Below are 19,000 nucleotides of genomic sequence, written 5' to 3' on the forward strand. Positions count from 1 at the left end.
TGCCTTCTCAGCTCCTCACAGTCTCCATGTTCCCTGCCCCCATGGAGCCTTTGCACAAGCTCTTCTCTTTGCTTGAAATGTTCTTTACTACATCTTCCAACAGACCTTAGCTCCAGCATTGCTTCCTCAGAAAAACCTATTTGGACTTCCCTACAAGTCAGTGTTCCTGACTCTTGGGACCTTCAAAGCCTTCTTCTGCCTGTGTTTTTGGTGCATAATGTAAGTCAGCAAGTCTCTGCTGACCTATTCAGACCCCTGTGGAAGCCCGTGTATGGGGGGGGGCGGCTCCCCTTCTCTCCCCTCACTGACCCTCCTCTGCCTTCACTTACTGATGGGATGAGGGAGTAATGGAGGAAGAGCTCCATGTCCACTGAGATGTCACAAGTGCCGTTTAGCTGCCTGGTCCTGAAAAACAGCCAAAATACTCATTCACATCATCAGTCACTGTTGTGGTCATTGACCCTTCAGCCTTGAGCATCACTGTCAGGAATTTGACTTGTAGCCCACTGAGATCATCTGATCTTTTTTAACGTCACTTTCTGAGTCAGTGCCGCTCACCTGTGATGTGTCTTCCCTAAGTGGATTAGTCTTCTTTAACTCTTTCCCCAGCTTAATTATTTATATAGCTGTCCTACTAACTGGCTCTAACTCCTTCTTTTCTTGGTGACATAGTCCAGGACAGATTCAGGCTTCCTTGGAGCCCAAAGCTTATTATTTGGATGTCCTTTTCAAATAAAACTACAAAAATATCTTACCTGCTCATATTTTAAAGAAAACACATCACCATGTAAACAGTTAACCAAGGTGCCTCCCACCCTCCCAGAGCCTTGATGGGGTCCTGCAAGTGAGAGGTCCTGAGACTTAAGCTCCAGAAACTTCACAGGAAAGCAGCCTTTCGACATGGTTTTTTGTAATCAGAGATCAAGAAGCATCTGCTCACTCTGATTCACTGCTGGGCTACTGGGGCAGGACAGCAGTCATCTGGACGGCAGGCTATGGACTTTGTCCTCTCCAGACCTCACAGCCTGCAGAACAGGGCTGCTGGGGTCTCCTGTCTGAAACACATGCCAGCAGGCTTGTGGCCTCTTTGAGAGGGACCTGCTCCTCTTTGGGGTCCCAGCACAGTTTTTCTCGCCACTCTGACTTGCACTGCACCACCTCAGCACATGCTCACCCTCCAGATCCTTGCTCACTCTGTGCCCCACTCCTGCAGCATCCATCTGGCCATTCCCCAGACTTCCCTCCTGGCCAGCTTTCCCTTCAGAAGTCTCAGGGAAGAGCACTTCTCAGGGGAACCCATGAACATAACATGTGTGTGTGGGTGCTAAGTCACTTCAGTCGTGTCCGACTCTTTGCAACCCCATAGACCGTATACAGCCTGACAGCCTCCTCTGTCCATGGGATTCTCCAGGCAAGAATACTGGAGCAGGTTGTCATGCCCTCCTCTGGGGAATCTTCTCCACCTAGAGATCAAACCCGCATCTCTTGTCTCCTGCGTTGGCAAGCAGGTTCTTTACAACTACTGCCACCTGGGAAGCCGGAGCATAACATATTCCCTTGAAATCCTTTGCAATTCCAGTACTCCATGGTGATGTGTAAACCACAGGACTGAAATATCCTAGAAGTGGTGGGGTAGTGGTGGTGGGGACTCATGCTGTTAGAAATGTGACAGAACTGTAAAAATCAGAACTCCAGTTTTTGGAAGGTAAATTAAGCACATACATCAGTCTCCCCATCCTATACAAAAGCCTCAAATTTTAAAAGAAAGGAAAAATAGCCATATTTGAAAGCAGGAAAGAAGTCTATCAGGTACACAGAAACTATTAGAAGATGCTGAATGATGGAGTGCAATTAGGACAAGATCAAAGAGAAAAAGCATTAGCCAGCATGGCTGCAGACTGTGACCACGAAAAAAGTGCTCTGCATCCACATGCAAGAGGCTGACACAGGTGGGGGCTGCTGACAGACCACAAAATGAAGAGTTGGGGGGCCACAGACCCAATGGTCCTCTCAGCCAGGGGCAAGGAGTTTATCTCTCTGGGAATAGTATACATGCGTCAGAGAGAAAAGGCAGTGCCCCGGATCACAGGTGGCACCTGGGAGGGACCAGGCTCTTTGGATGAAGATCGGCTGCTGAGGTACCCCATCTATCGGCACATCCCACCTCTACCCTGCTGCACGGAAAGCACACTTTAGTATTAGCTGCTGCAGCAGCTGCCATCCCAAATAAATATCCCAGTGGAAAGCTCTATCACAAAGATAAGCACCCAGTCTAGAACCATCAAACATGAGGAAAGATTACACTATGAAAGGGAGCCAAAAATTTGATGGACAGAGGTGGTATCTTGAGGAAATAAAGCTAATACAGAACTTCTTTGAGACACAGTGTAGAGGAAATGGTCCACAAGAAGAATGAACCTAGGAGGAAGATATTGTTGCCGTTTAGTCACTAAGCCATGTCCAACTCTTGGCAACTCCATGGGCTGTAGCCCGCCAGACTCTTCTGTCCATTGGATTTCCCAGGCAAGAATACTGGAGTGGGTTGTCATTTCCTTCTCCAGGGGATTTTCTTGACCCAGGGATCGGACCTGCATCTCCTGCACTGCAGGCAGATTCTTTACCACTGAGCCACCAGGGAAGCCCCCTAGGAAGAAGTAGAGGGATGCAAAAAGTCACAATAAGCAAAGAAATTAGCAAAACTTCCCATTATTCCCGAGCACAGAATTTTAAACACACACACATATATATTAACACACACATTGTTAGAAACACAAGGACTCAAAAAGACCTGTTCTAAAAGAAATACTGGAGAAAATTCTCAATTAAGAAGAAAAACAAATCTAGGAGGAAGGGGAAGGATTTAAAAGCAACAACAAATGGAGGAATTAGGGGGGAAATAGCTAGATAAGTAATTATTGTGAAATAAAATGTTTGAAATGTCAATTTGGAGTTGAAATACCAGATGATACCTCACATAGAAGGGTAGGAACACACGTGGATATAAAGGGAATTGAAATGATGACCAAGTTCTTGTCATGTTTAGGAGGATGGTGTAGAAATCTGTTTTATTTTTCTGGGATTTATAAGTAAAATATAATTCTAAGTAAGTATGTTAAAAGTCCACAGTTAGCTACCAGAGGGATATAAATGGAAAGCAAATCAATGTACTAAAAAGTGAATAAGAAGAAATAAAAATTCAATCACTCCAACAAATCACAGGAAAAGAAAAAAATGAAATAAAGACCCAAATTGAAACACCACAAGAACAAAACTGTCCAAAGAATAGTAAGCCACCAGCAAGGGAAGAAATACCAACATTCAATAAATTCTTAAAATTTCAACTAGTAATAAAAGGAGAAATTAAGATGAAATGCTGCCTTATCTATTTTTACTGTTTATCTATTTGCATGGCTGCACTGGGGTCTTAGCTGCAGTGTGCAGGGTCTTCAGTCTTTGTTGCAGTATGTGGGATCTTCAGTTGCAGCATGTCAACTCTAAGTTGGGACATGGAGGATTTTGTTCCCTGACCAGGGATTAAACCTGGGTCCCCTGCATTGGGAGCATGGAATATTAGCCACCGGACTGTTGCCCTAATGGTCTGGGAGTGAGCGACGAGAATGAAGACAGAACAGGAAATCTGGTGCAATGGGTCAGGGGACCTGGCCGCTATTGGACTGAGGGAGTAATTTTGATTAATGGTTCCTATGGAATTGTATGGGACTGGTCCCCTAAGGGGTATGTAGTCTCTAATCGCTCTCATAAAAATCGGTCCTACAGTCCTCACAAAAGGCTGCACTGGCAGATGCATAAAGTCTTTGACTATACTAATATTACCACTCATTCAGACCATCCAATTACATGGCATGCTAGTGGCATCCCATCCCCCTTCCCACAACCGGATAAAGGAAGAGGGCAAGGAGAGATTTGGAGATTGGCTTTAAGTCTTAAAAAATTCCAAATTTGGGATGGACATTATTCTGATAAAACTCATTATTTACTGATATTTAATACCAGTACAAACTGGACATTTTATATTCAGTCTTGCGTGAGAGATTCTTACGTGCTCTCGAAAGGAACAGTTTCTATCAACGGAAGTGTACAAGAACTTTCTTGCCAGGACTGCAAATTATACACTTGCTTAAATTCTTCACTTTATAATTCTAATCACTCATTTGTTACATTAAGAAGGAGATTGGGAATATGGCTTCCAGTAAATCAAACCAGACCTTGGGAAGGCTCTCCTGAAACACATGCCCTTTTAAAGGTTATAAAGAAAGTACTACAACGTTTCAAAAGTTTATTGGACTCCTTATAGCAGCTATTGTGGGAATTATCGCTATAGCCCTGACCGCAGCAGTAGCTGAAGTGGCATTGCATCAGACTATACAAGCGACTACATTTGTACAGCAGTGGCACCAAGATGCAAGTTCTGCCTGGGGAAGTCAAACCCACATAGACAAAGAAATTAATGAACGATTGATTGATTTAGAAAATGCAGTTCTCCTACTAGGGAATGAAGTACAAAATTTTAAATCGCAACTTCATCTTAAGTGTGATTGGAATATCTCTTCATTTTGTGTCACACCTCACAAATATAACCAAAGTGAATATACGTGGGATCAATCATTTAAACATTTGAGAAGACATGTTCGTAATAATTTATCCTTAGATATTTCCCAATTACGGCTACTATTTCTAGTATGCAGAATGCTCACTTACAATTACTCTCAGAAACTGATTTATTTGAAGAAATTGAGGAAAGCTTACATAAACTTAACCCCATGATGTGGATTAGAACTTTAGGAGGAGGCTTGCTTGGTACTATAATATCAGGATGTATGTCTTTAACTGTTTTGTGTCTAGTCCTCAGATGCACGAGAATTGATGAAGAAAAAGATGTGGACTATGCTCAGACGGTGTATCTACTCCTGAAAAAACAGAAGGGGGGAAGATGTACTGGGAATTCCTAACAATGTACTTTCATAGCCTTGAGAAATTCCACAGAAATAGCACCTGGAAAAACAGCATATATTAAGAAATTGTAAATATATATATATATATAAAAGAAATTGTGTTAATGATAATCTGTCATGGTTTTCTTAAGAATAATCTCCTTGTTACAACCCCCCAAGGCCAGACCCAGAAGGGAGTATGACTGGGACCATGAAAGAATGGACCTTGTAACTTCGGGTCAGCATCAGGCGTGAACGTTGCCTATGCACTCGCTAATTGTTTCCGAGACTAGCCCAAAAGTGAGAGGCCTGGGGTAAAAACAAGGGGATCTGGACTGTCAGTGTAGTGTCTTGGGAAAGATAAGATAAAAAAAGTCTTGTAGTCTGCAATTCGGAATAAAAGCTGGACTCAGAGTGGACTCTGCACCTCAGTCCAATAGAGGCTGCAGGTCCCCTGACCCATTGCACCAGATTTTGTGTTCTGTCTTCATTCTCGTCACTCGCTTCCGGACCATTAGGACAACACTGGACCTCCAGAGAAGACCCTGTCTTATCTATTAAAGTGGGAGTTATTGACAATACTACTCAGAATTACTGAAGGTCAAGACAAGTTGGTATTCATTTACTGGTAATCAAAGTGCAAGGAGATATAGCCATTCTGTGGATTAATTTTGCAGTATATACCGAGAGCTGTTAAAATACAGCAATTCCACTTCTAGGAATCCTAATTCTAAAAAATATACACTAAGGAAATAATCAGAGAGATGACTGGGGACATGTATTAGAATGCTAAAAATTTCATTCTTCCTCCCTCCCTCCCTCCTATGTGTTCTTAACATTTTAAATGTAATATATGCTTATCGTAAAATATTCAGAATATTTACAAATGTAAAAAGTACTAATACAAGCCCTTTTCCCTTCCATAATCATGTTTTTGTAACCTGTAGTTTCAAGCAAAAATGGGACCAGACTAAAGTTGTCTGATTTGATTGATTTCTTCATTTAATCAATAAAAGAAAGGAAAAGATTTTTATTAAAGAAGGGCAATTTCTCATGTCAGAATATACAGACCCACAGACCTCTTTCTGTGGGGTGACTCTGCCTGCACATATTCACTGCTGGACCTGTCTCCTGCTTGGAGGGCTGAGACGAGAGTTAGTCTGGCAGTGGCTAGAAGCAGGTGAGCTCAGAGACAGTAGAGAGTGGAGCTCTCTAAATAAGGGCTCTATCTATGCGTCCCCTCCAGCATGAACAGGTGACCTTGACTTGGGGTCAACCCAAGTTAGAAGGCCACTGAGACCCCCTTCTTGGTCTCTGAGACTCACACTATTTCCTAATGGGTCCAGGGCTGTTGGGGCAGATCTGTTGAGGGGTGAGCCACAAAACAGCACCCTCAAGTGTAGAAAATTTCCACAGATGACAGCTTGGAACTGTGTTTGTGATATATTGTTAAGGGAAACATATTATAAAACAACATGATCCCAAGTTGTGAAGAGTGGTTATCTCTGTGTAGTGGGATTTGAGTCCATTCTACTGTTAAAAGTGATTTTCCTGAATTTTCCAAGGGTACTGCATAGATGTAGTGCTTGGCAACTGCTTAGAACAGTGCTTAACACAAAGTAGACAGCAATGAACATACGCTGAATGAATGACTGGGTTTTGTAATCAGGGAAAAGACTGGAGGTTTTTTGCTCAGGTCCCAGAGCAATGAAACACCATTCTGAAGGGAAGTTGCCCAAGAATCAGCATAAAGTGAAAATATGCAAGATTTGTTCTATGATGGGGTATTAATTATAAATCTTTCATTAATTAAAAAGATAGAAAATTTAAAAATTGTTTAATAAATAAAAAATAAAGATTGAAAATTAAAAGTAATGAGGATGAGTCCAAGCAATGACACAGAACTAGTACATCTAGCGCACAGGTCATCTGCATTCCTAACTTCTTTCTCTGACGCTCCTGTGCTGATCGCCTGCTGGGGGCAGTACGGGGTCTCTGTGCCCCACAGTCCTGCTTCCTTTGGTCCTAATGTTATCACTCTATGGTCATCAAACATATGACAATAGCTTTTATCGATTGATGTCACTTTATTGTGTATCACTATCTCCTTAGGAATTCTGCTATTTTATGTTATCTTATGTAGTCTTTACAAGTTAGATCATATCAGTCGCTCAGTCGTGTCCAACTCTTTGCAACCCCATGAATCACAGCACGCCAGGCCTCCCTGTCCATCACCAACTCCCGGAGTTCACTCAGACTCATGTCCATCAAGTCAGTGATGCCATCCAGCCATCTCATCCTCTGTCGTCCCCTTCTCCTCCTGCCCCCAATCCCTCCCAGCATCAGAGTCTTTTCCAATGAGTCAGCTCTTTGCATGAGGTGGCCAAAGTACTGGAGTTTCAACTTTAGCATCATTCCTTCCAAAGAAATCCCAGGGCTGATCTCCTTCAGAATGGACTGGTTGGGTCTCCTTGCTGTCCAAGGGACTCTCAAGAGTCTTCTCCAACACCACAGTTCAAAAGCATCAATTCTTTGGCACTCAGCCTTCTTCACAGTCCAACTCTCACATCCATACATGACCACTGGAAAAACCATAGCCTTGACGAGACAGACCTTTGTTGGCAAAGTAATGTCTCTGCTTTTGAATATGCTATCTAGATTGGTCATAACTTTCCTTCCAAGGAGTAAGCGTCTTTTAATTTCATGGCTGCAGTCACCATCTGCAGTGATTTTGGAGCCCAGAAAAATAAAGTCTGACACTGTTTCCACTGTGTCCTCATCTATTTCCCATGAAGTGGTGGGACCGGATGCCATGATCTTCGTTTTCTGAATGTTGAGCTTTAAGCCAACTGTTTCACTCTCCACTTTCACTTTCATCAAGAGGCTTTTTAGTTCCTCTTCACTTTCTGCCATAAGGGTGGTGTCATCTGCATATCTGAGGTTATTGGTATTTCTCCCGGCAATCTTGATTCCAGTTTGTGTTTCTTCCAGCCCAGCGTTTCTCATGATGTACTCTGCATATAAGTTAAATAAACAGGGTGACAATATACAGTCTTGATGAACTCCTTTTCCTATTTGGAACCAGTCTGTTGTTCCATATTCAGTTCAAACTGTTGCTTCCTGACCTGCATACACATTTCTCAAGAGGCAGATCAGGTGGTCTGGTATTCCCATCTCTTTCAGAATTTTCCACAGTTTATTGTGATCCACACAGTCAAAGGCTTTGGCATAGTCAATAAAGCAGAAATAGATGCTTTTCTGGAACTCTCTTGCTTTTTCGATGATCCAGCGGATGATGGCAATTTGATCTCTGGTTCCTCTGCCTTTTCTAAAACCAGCTTGAACATCAGGAAGTTCACAGTTCACATATTGCTGAAGCCTGGCTTGGAGAATTTTGAGCATTACTTTACTAGCGTGTGAGATGAGTGCAATTGTGCGGTAGTTTGAGCATTCTTTGGAATTGCCTTTCTTTGGGATTGGAATGAAAACTGACCTTTTCCATTGCTGTGGCCACTGCTGAGTTTTCCAAATTTGCTGGCATATTGAGTGTAGCACTTTCACAGCATCATCTTTCAGGATTTGGAATAGCTCAACTGGAATTCCATCACCTCCACTAGCTTTGTTCATAGTGATGCTTTCTAAGGCCCACTTGACTTCACATTCCAGGATGTCTGGCTCTAGGTGAGTGATCACACCATCGTGATTATCTGGGTCATGAAGATCTTTTTTGTACAGTTCTTCTGTGTATTCTTGCCATCTCTTCATAATATCTTCTCCTTCTGTTAGGTCCATACCATTAAGCAGATTGTAATAACTCCTTTTCAAAATGAGGAACTGGAGCCAGGAGAGGTTTCCTAACTGGCCCAGGAGGAGGCGAGGCTGGGAGCCAGGCACCGCAGTATGACACCATCCTCCCAGCCCCCGCTGCTAGCTCACGTGGCTCCTCAGAGCTCCGAGAGTTCGCTGACCTTCTGGGCTGCGGCTGACTCATCTCTGATCCTAAATCCAGCCCAGCACCTGGCACAGACAGGATTAGGGCATGTTTGTTAAATTCCATGGGAACTTCCCTCAGGAAGTTGAGGCCCAAAGAAGGCCAGTGAGCAGAAAACGTCACAAAGCCCAGGTTATTTCAAGTCCAGCTCAAGGTGCTCTGTGAGTGTGGCACCGGCCATCCTGGGGGCAGAAAAAAGGGAACTGGTTCCCACTGCTGAGAGCAGAGAAGGGTTGAGAAGGAGGAAGAGGTGTGTGCAGTGTGTTTGTGTGTGTGTGTGCATGTGTGTGCATGAGCATGCCTGTCCATGTGATGCCTCCAGCAATGAGGCGGCCTGTGTGCCAGGGTCTCTGGGGTCAGTCCAGCCCCACCTCTGTGAATCCCTTCAATCCCCTAACACACAGTCTCCTCCTAGTCCTGCCTGGAGATGGAGGCAGATGTGATAGTATGCTCAAGCTGGCTTGTATCAGCTTAGGACTGTCACATTATCAGGAATTTTGCAAGCTAGTTTGTAAACACCACCATTGGTAAAAATTAAAATATACAAATGCATAATTAAATAAATTATTAAAAAGGAAAGTAGTAAAGCCTGAAAACCCATCACCTCCTAATTACTTTGCTACCTTTTGCTGTGATTTATCTCTGGAGGTTATCTACATCTGTTATATGTGCAGGATGAAAACTCTATGTTATGGATTGTGCTACTCCCGTGCCTCCCTTCACACCTCCATTCAGCGACATCACATCATTAGCTTGAAATCAGCCAGGCTGGGAGTACTTACACCAGGGAGATGGGGGAGCACTACAAATCAGGCTCTGATTTATGTTCTGAGACTGTCTAGAAAGTGACAGAGAAAATGTTAACAAGGCAGATTAACTTTAAACATGTTTGTAGCCATTACATTATGAAGAGCAAAAAAAAAAAAAAAAAAGGAAATATTCTTCTAGAATTTAAAATTCTTATCTCATTCATCCAAAAAAGAGTTTCTGGAAAATGAAATTCTGACTCACACCTTGTTTCCACTGTTGCACATTTGTCTTACTCATTAATGTCAATAAATATATCAACCAACACTCATGTCGGAAATAAACTCATGGGTCAATGGCAGGTTGACTACATATACAAGAGTTCTGGCAAAAATCAATGAAAGCATTCTGTGAGATTTAATTGGGTCTGTGCAGTTTGAAAGAAAGATCATTGTATATTTGTTATTTGTAAATTGTGTGTGATAATCTATTCTATCAGTACAATTCCTTGCTTTTGGACCAAAGAAAAGTTTTCTTTCTTGGGTTGGAGAGGGACTCTCACTGGCTGTTTCTACCTCCTCATATGCCAGACCCCATCTGCTCCTCTGTCCTCTGAGCATCTGGGGTCAGCCCTCTCCAGACTGAGTGCCCCCTCAGCTCCAATCCAGTGCATGTCCATGGGGAGCTGACCTGGTGTCCCTGGCCACCTGCTAGGTGAGGGATTGTCTGAAACTCCCCTGCCCTGGGTTCCTGATCACACAGTGGACTGAAGTCCTTCACCTGGTTAACCAGTAGCCTGAGTGCTCTGCACACCTGGCCCCGTGATCAATGTCCCGCTCCACGCTACAGGTTGTGGGGAGCAGGGCGGGAAGAACACAGCAATCTTGCCCAGAATGGCCCCTCGGTCCTCCAGAGCCACCAGCCTCCTCTGAGGCCCTCATGCAAAGGCACCTGGCCAGGAAATACCACTGTGAGCCCCCCCAGCCCTGCTCCTAAAAGTGCAGTGGCTTCCTAGTCTCAGATGAGCCCAGGGTCTCAGTTTGGTTACTTGTGAACTGAGATAGTTGGACTGCGTGGGACTCAGTCCACAATCACAGCAGGGAGCCCACTTTGTGGAAAAGTCTTCATACATCTGTGTCCCCCACTAGAGGAGGTGCTCCCTAGGGGCAGGGACCTTCCTCATTCTTCTCATGTGCTCGCTCCTGACCCAGCATGTGGCAATGACAGGTGCCCACTATTCTTAGTCATTCAGTCGTGTCCGACTCTTTTCAACCGCATGGACTGTAGCCCACCAGGCTCCTCTTTCCATGGGATTCTCCAGGCAAGAATACTGGAATGGGTTGCCATGCCTTCCTCCAGGGGATCAAACCCAGCCAAGGGATCAAACCCAGGTCCCCCAAGTTGCAGGCAGATTCTTTACTATCTGAGCCACCAGGGAAACCCTGGTGCCCACTAATACTTCCTAAATGGATAGATGGAAAGTTAACCTTTCTCAAGGGCCTACAGTATGTCAAGCTATCCCTCAAGGATATGCTTTTATTAACTAATTTGAGCTTCATGATAGCCCTGTGAGAGGTACTATCATCACCCCATTTCACCTATGAGAAAACGGAAGCAGCAGAAGGTAAGGAAACACATCCAGGCTTCCCAGCCAGTGAGTGGCAGAGTCTGCATCCCCCTCAGGCTTGCCTCTGACACCTTCCCCAGAAAGTCAGTCCCATGTGCCCTTCTGTCTGTTTCTCTCTCCATTACCTGCTGCTCTGTCCCTGTCTGTTGCTCTCAGTGACTCTCTGAGAATCAGGGGAAGTTCTACAATGAGAGACACACTGATACCCTGTTTTGATTCCATTTTTTCCCCAGGGCCGCTGTCTGTCTTCTCTGTGTGTCCAAATCGGTTTTTTTCTCCTTTGCCATGACTACTCCCTGGACTACTCATCTGGACCTTGCTGTACAGCTAGGATGAGGCTTCCCAGGTGACTTAGTAGGTAAAGAATCTGCCTGCAATGCAGGAGATGCAAGAGATTTGGGTTCGATTCCTGGGTCAGGAAGATCCCTTGGAGGAGGGCATGGCAACCCACTCCTGTCTTCTTGCCTAGAGAATCCCATGGACAGAGGAGCCTGACGGGCTACAGTCCATGGGGTAGCAAATAGTGAGACACGACTGAAGTGACTAAACATTCATGCATGTACAGCTGGGGATGATCAGCTCTGGTTGGTAACCTCCATTGGAGGGTGACTATGGGCTGTTTTCATGCACGTGTGAGTCCTCAGATCTACCCAGAGGAAAAGCCTGGGAGTTATAAACCTCGTGAGCTGGGGTGAATCATTTCTCCTGCTGAATCCTTGGTTGCTTTATCTGTAGAATGGATGGGATGCCAGCACTTCCTAGATCCTTAGAGAACGGATAGGAATGGTGATTTGTTAACTGAGAAGTACCATGCTTGCTAGGCCTCAGGCCTGCTTCCACCTTCCCTACGACTACCTGCCACAGATGCTATTTCATGAGGTGGGAGTGGAATATTCCAAGCAGCAGCCTGGCCCCCAGCAGACCCTGGGGTCCCTCCTGGATGTGGGGTCTGACATTATCAAGAGACACAGGAGCCACAGAACCAAGGAGCTGGACTCCTGGCTGGGTGTCTTGGCTCCACTGTTTAACCAGCTGGTCAACTGACTCAGAGAGACAGAATCGGCTCAGCCAAGTTGGGAACAGAGCTCTTTCCCAGGGCAGAAGGACTGCAAGAATTTTCCTGTCTTGAGCAGGGCACTGTAGTAAATAACAGAGCTTTACAGTTTATAAAGAACCCTCATCACCAAGGTCTCACTGGATCCTCAGAGAACACCAGTCAGAGGGAGACTATCACTTGTTCTTGGTGGGACTCAAACACACGTGATAACTTTAAGATGAGCTATTGACTGGCCTTTCGTCTCTGGCCTGGTTCTTTGTTCCGTCTTCTCCCAGGGCCTCCCTGTTTCCTCCTCTGGGTGTCCAGATCTCTGTTTATTCTCCTTTGCCTTGACCTTACCCGTTCAATTGGAGCTTACTGTTCAGAGAAGAATGGTCTGCATCTGGTAGCTACCCCCTTTTTGGAGAGAGTGTATGGAAGTGTTTTCACCCATGTTTGGCAAGTTCAAGCAGAGTTACCATGCGAAAAATGGGTGATTGAAGAAGACAAAGGCCCCCCACCTTTTTTTTTTTTTTTGCTCCCTTCCATTCTTAACTGTCCTAAAAAGCACCATTCATTTTTATTTCTTTCATAACCTTACCCTTGTTTACTGTGCTTTTCCTAATAACTGACTCCTCATCCTAACATCTTTTTTTGTCTTTAGCTGAAGATGGTATTTAGGGTGACAACTTCAGTCATTTGGGAGAGTTAACTCAGTTTTCCTAGGTATCTCCCACGTATTCAGGAGGTATACACGTGCACGTGTGCTAAGTTGCTCCAGTCGTGTCCAACTCTGTGCCACTCTAGGGACTCTAGCCTGCCGGGCTCCTCTGTCCATGGGATTCTCCAGGCAAGAATCCTGGAGTGGGTTACCATGCCCTCCTCCAGGAGATCTTCCCAACCCAGTAATCAAACTTGTGCCTTTTACATCTCCTGCATCGGCTGGCAGGTTCTTTACCACTAGCACCACTTGGGGACCCTGTACAGAATGTATACATGTTATTAAATTTTTGTTTATCTCCTGTTAATCTTTTTTTATTATAGGAGTATCTTTGTCAAGAACCTAGAAGGATAGAGGAAATATTATTTTTTCCTTCCCCACAATAACATCTTGCAACAATCTAAATGGAGAATCCCCTGATACCAGGAAGCAATGGTTCTACTTTTTGAGTAGTCTTTTTAGTTTTAGAATCATTTAAGATGAAATGTTTGATGCTTTTGAACTGTGGTGTTGGAGAAGACTCTTGAGAGTCCCTTGGACTGCAAGGAGATCAAACCAGTCCATTCTAAAGGAGATCAGCCCTGGGATTTCTTTGGAAGAAATGATGCTATAGCTGAAACTCCAGTACTTTGGCCACCTCATGTGAAGAGTTGACTCATTGGAAAAGACCCTGACGCTGGGAGGGATTGGGGGCAGGAGGAGAAGGGGACGACAGAGGATGAGATGGCTGGATGGCATCACCGACTCGATGGACGTGAGTTTGGGTGAACTCCGGGAGTTGGTGATGGACAGGGAGGCCTGTCGTGCTGCAATTCATGAGGTCGCAAAGAGTCGGACACGACTGAGAGACTGAACTGAACTGAAGATGAAATGTTTAAGTTTAAATGTTTGAGTGAGAATTCTTAATTCATGACGTCTAGACATGACTTTACATCTCTCAAATGCCTTTCATATTATTTTTTCATATGATCTTCACAAAGCTATGGGTTAGGACAGGGGTTAATAAGTGAGGAAACTGATTAATAGATGAGGAAACTGAGGCTTTAAGATCTACTAGAAACTACAGAGCCAGGTTCCAAACCCAGATCCTCTGGGATCTTCCCATTCTGTAACTTCAGAATGAAGACAAACTGAAATCTGTTCACTGACCCAAGAACCTACCTGTGGTTCTCTGCTCAGTGCCCCCTGCCAAATTACATAAACCACGCCTTCTTCCCGGTTCCATGAATCACCAATAACAAAGACAGTCACCAGGTTTCTCAAAAAATTAAAGATAGACTACCATATGACCTAGCAATTTCACTTTTGGCTACATATCTGAAAACAACAAACACACTAAGTTGAAAAGATACACGCACCACAACGTCTGTAGCAGTGCTATTCACAACAGCCAAGACATGGAAGCAACTCAAGTGTCCATCATCAGATGAATGGATAAAGAAGATATCCTGTTCAGCCACAAAAAGGACAAAATGTTTGCCATTTGCAACAATATGGATGGACTTGGAAGTTATGCTAAGTGAAATAAGTCAGACAGAGAAAGACAAATATCAGTTGATATCCTGTATACGTAGAATCTAAAAAATACAACAAACTAGTTAATATAACAACAACAGCAACAAAAAGCCAGACCCATAGATATAGAGAACAAATTAGTGGTTACCAGTGGTGAGAGGGAGGGCTTCACAGGTGGCACCAGTCATAAAGAACCTGTCTGCCAATGCAGGAGACGTAAAAGATGTGGCTTTGATCCTGGGTGGAGGAGATCCCCTGGAGAAGGGCGTGGCAGCCCACTCTGGTATTCTTCCCTAGAGAATCCCACGAACAGAGGAGCCTAGCTGGCTATGGTCCATAGGGTTGCAAAGAGTCGGACACGACTGAAATGACTTGACGCCTGCATGCACGCAGTGGCGAGAAGGAAGGGGAGAGAGGCAAAACAGGGGTAGGAAATTAAGAGGTACAAACTATTATGCATAAAATAAACTACAAGGATATATTGTACAATATAGGGAATATAGGGCTTCCCTACTAGCTCAGACAGTAAAGCGTCTGCCTGCAATGCAGGAGACCTGGGTTGGAGCCCTGGGTCAGGAAGATCCCCCGGAGAAGGCGATGGCACCCCACTCCAGTACTCTTGCCTGGAAAAGCCCATGGACGGAGGAGCCTGGTAGCCTACAGTCCATGGGGTCACAAAGAGTCAGATACGACTGAGCGACTTCACTTTCACATGGAATATAGTCTGTATTCTATAACTATAAATAGAGTATAACCTTTAAAAATTATAAATCACTACACTGTGCAACTATAATTAATGTTGTACATCAACTGTACTTCAACTGTACAAAAGTAAAAAATTACTTTTTTAATTAAAAAAGAAGACAGTTGCCAGGAAAACGCTATTGTCCAGCATGACTTGTCTCAAGCTGGGCCCTGATAACTCACCTTGCATTTGGAGGAAACATCTTGGTGGAAAAGCACTGCTTGCCACCCTGGTGAGCAGTCTGCTTCTCTGAATTGTTCTTTGGGCTTCTCTGGCCTCTTGTTGAGTGCTTCTGATATTCTGATGTTCTGCCCAGTTTATGTCACATCATCCAAAACTCCTCAGAGAAAAACAAACATATAGTCAAATATTTACCAGAGAAATGACAGTATGTGGTGGCCTCCTTCCTTGTTTGGGAACACTACTGGCTATTCTTTGGCTCTTCCACCCTTCCCATGCTTTCTCATTCAAAATCAGGAACTTCCTTCCTATTTTCTCTTTCTGAGACTCCTGCACTCTTTTTTAGTACCTGCTGGCTGTGGGCACTGGATCCTTGAGATACTGAAGCTTTGTTCAGCAGCTGAGGCCTCTTTAGCTAGCTGTAAAAATTATTACAGGCAATAAAGTAGGACTCTGCCTACTCTGCCTCAAGGCAATAAACTAGGAAATTAGGACCACTGCCTTCAAGATTCTCTCTGGAAACAAGACCATTTGCTGGGAGGAGGGGCTAGAGACAAATTCAAAACAGAACCCTACTCCTGTAGCAGAACCAGGGCTAGCTGTCCACCAGGAATTCCTACTCCCTTGCCATAAAGTGAAGCTGCTGCTGGCAAGGACCTTCCCAACCCAGGGGCATATTTCCCAGCCCACCCAGCATCTAGGAACAAACACGGGACCAAGGCTACCAACGGAATGTGAGAAGTGATGTGCATTACTTCTGGGCTAAGACAGTTAAGAAGCAAGTGTGTCTTTCTACCCTCTCCTTCCCCATCTGCTGGTTTAGGATTCAAAGGCCTGAAAGGAATGGGAGGGAAGGAGCCTAGGTCCCTGAATCACCATGTAGAGGAAACTGTCCTCTATACCAGGGGTCCCCAACGCCTGAGTCACAGACCGGTACTGGGCCATGGCCTGTTAGGACCCCGCCACACAGCAGGAGGTGAGCACCAGGCAAGCAAGCAAAGCTTCACCTGTATTTACAGGCACTCCCCATCACCGGCATTACTGCCTGAGCTCCATCTCCTGTCAGATGAGCAGTGGCATCTGATTCTCATAGTAGTGCAAACCCTACTGTGAACTGGACATGTGAGGGATCTAGGTTGTGCACTCCTTGTGAGACCTGAATACCTAGTGATCTGAGGTGGAGCTGAGGTGGTAATGCTAGCACTAGGGAGTGGCTGCAAATACAGATTATCATTAGACTAGGCTTGACTGCACAGAGACCATAATAAATCAATTGCTTGCAGACTCATATCAAAACATCAGACAGTGGCAATAATCCAACTTATTTTAGTTTGTGCATGGCCCACTCATTATTCTATTTACCACTCCCATCCATGCCTCTTTCCTGCACTGAACACTTGTCTCAGTCACAGGTTTGGTAAGCCTGCAAGCTGCTGCTGCTAAGTCGCTTCAGTCGTGTCCAACTCTGTGAGACCCCATAGACGGGAGCTCACCAGGCTCCCCATCCCTGGGATTCTCCAGGCAAGAACACTGGAGTGGGTTGCCATTTCCTTCTCCAATGCATGAAAGTGAAAAGTGAAAGTGAAGCCGCTCAGTCGTGTCCGACTGTTCATGACCCCATGGACTGCAACCTACCAGGCTCCTCCGTCCATGGGATTTTCCAGGCAAGAGTACTGGAGTGGGTTTCCATTGCCTTCTCCGAAGCCTGCAAGCTAACCCTAGCCAAAATGAGGAAAAAACAAATGTTGCTAGAGAGCTTGGGGAAAAACCCAATGATGAGACAGCAGAAGCCTCTAAGACTGCAAACAAAAGAAAACTGTATTTAATAGAAAATACCGAGTCCAACTTAAATTATGGGTTTGTTGCAACAGGTGATTCACATTCTCCAACCCTGCTTTGTATAATATGTGGTGACTGGCTACACAACAAAGCCCTGAAACCTTCAAAACTATTCCACATGGAGACCAAGCACCCTGCATTAAAAGACAAGACTTTGGAGTCTTTTAAAAGAAAAAAAAAAACCATGAACATGAAGAACAGAAACAATTATTGAAGGCGATCACTTCGTCCAATGTGTCTGCACTGAGAGCATGATTCTTAGTGGCTAACCTCATTGGTAAAGCTAAGAAGCACTTTACTCTTGCTAAAAAGTTCATCATGCCTGCTGCTAAGGACATTTGTCATGAACTTTTAGGAGAGGCTTCAGTTCAAATGGTGGCACATGTTCCTCTTTCACAACTGGCACCATAACTAGATGAATTGATGAAACAGCAGGGGATGTTGAGGCTCAATTGTTAGAAAGGATTAATGAGTTACTGTGGCATACAGTACTGACACTGACGAGTCTACCAATGTTGACATCAAGGCAACAGTGCTTGTTTTGAGGGTGTGCTTGAGGCTATATTATGTGCACTTCTGTTGCTGACCAACACCACAGCTGCAGAACTATTCAAGTCTTTGAGTGATTCAGTTCAGTTCAGTTACTCAGTCATGTCTGACTCTTTGCAACCCCACGGACTGCAGCACGCCAGACCTCCCTGTCCATCACCAACTGCTGGAGTTTACTCAGACTCATGTCCATTGAGTCCGTGATGCCATCCAACCATCTCATCCTCTGTCGTCCCCTTCTCCTCCCACCTTCAATCTTTCCCAGGATCAGAGTCTTTCCCAATGAGTCAGTACTTCACATCAGGTGGCCAAAGTATTGGAGTTTCAGCTTCAGCATGAGTCCTTCCAATGAATATTCAGGACTGATTTCCTTTAGGATGGACTGGTTGGATCACCTTGCAGTCCAAAGGACTCTCAAGAGTCTTCTCCAACACCGCAGTTCAAAAGCATCAATTCTTCAGCACTGAGGTTTCCTTATAGTCCAACTCTCACATCCATACATGACTACTGGAAAAACCATAGCCTTGACTAGATGCACCTTTGTCAGCAAAGTAATGTCTCTGCTTTTTAATATGCTGTCTAGGTTGGTCATAACTTTTCTTCCAAGGAACAAGTGTCTTTTAATTTTATGGTGGCAGTCACCATCTGCAGTGATTTTGGAGCCCCCAAAACTAAAGTCTGTCACTGTTTTCACTATTTCTCCATCTATTTGCCATGAGGTGATGGGACCAGATGCCATGATCTTAGTTTTCTTAATGTTGAGCTTTAAGCCAACCTTTTCACTCTCCTCTTTCACTTTCATCAAGAGGCTCTTTAGTACTTCTTCGCTTTCTGCCATAAGGGGGTGTCATCTACATATCTGAGGTTATTGATATTTCTCCCAGCAATCATCCAGCCCAGCGTTTCTCATGATATACTCTGCATATAAGTTAAATAAGCAGGGTGACAATATACAGCCTTGACATACTCCTTTTCCTATTTGGAAACAGTCTGTTGTTCCATGTCCAGTTCTAATGGTTGCTTCCTGATCTGCATACAGATTTCTCAAGAGGCAGGTCAGGTGGTCTGGTATTCCCATCTTTTTCACAGTTTGTGGTG

General features: G+C 44.5%; 1 protein-coding gene across 1 annotated transcript in view; it reads right to left on the reverse strand.

The window, feature by feature from the left end:
- The window catches only part of LOC102286694 (stimulated by retinoic acid gene 6 protein-like), a 60,553-nt gene that overhangs the window by 27,374 nt on the left and 14,179 nt on the right, over nucleotides 1-19,000 (reverse strand). Inside the window, exon 2 of the mRNA XM_070374929.1 lies at nucleotides 330-405. Coding sequence (XP_070231030.1) covers nucleotides 330-405 — 76 coding nt within the window. The remainder of the gene's footprint in view (nucleotides 1-329; nucleotides 406-19,000) is intronic.

The sequence above is a fragment of the Bos mutus genome, chromosome 8, assembly GCF_027580195.1.
Source record: "Bos mutus isolate GX-2022 chromosome 8, NWIPB_WYAK_1.1, whole genome shotgun sequence".
Taxonomy (NCBI): Eukaryota; Metazoa; Chordata; class Mammalia; order Artiodactyla; family Bovidae; genus Bos; species Bos mutus.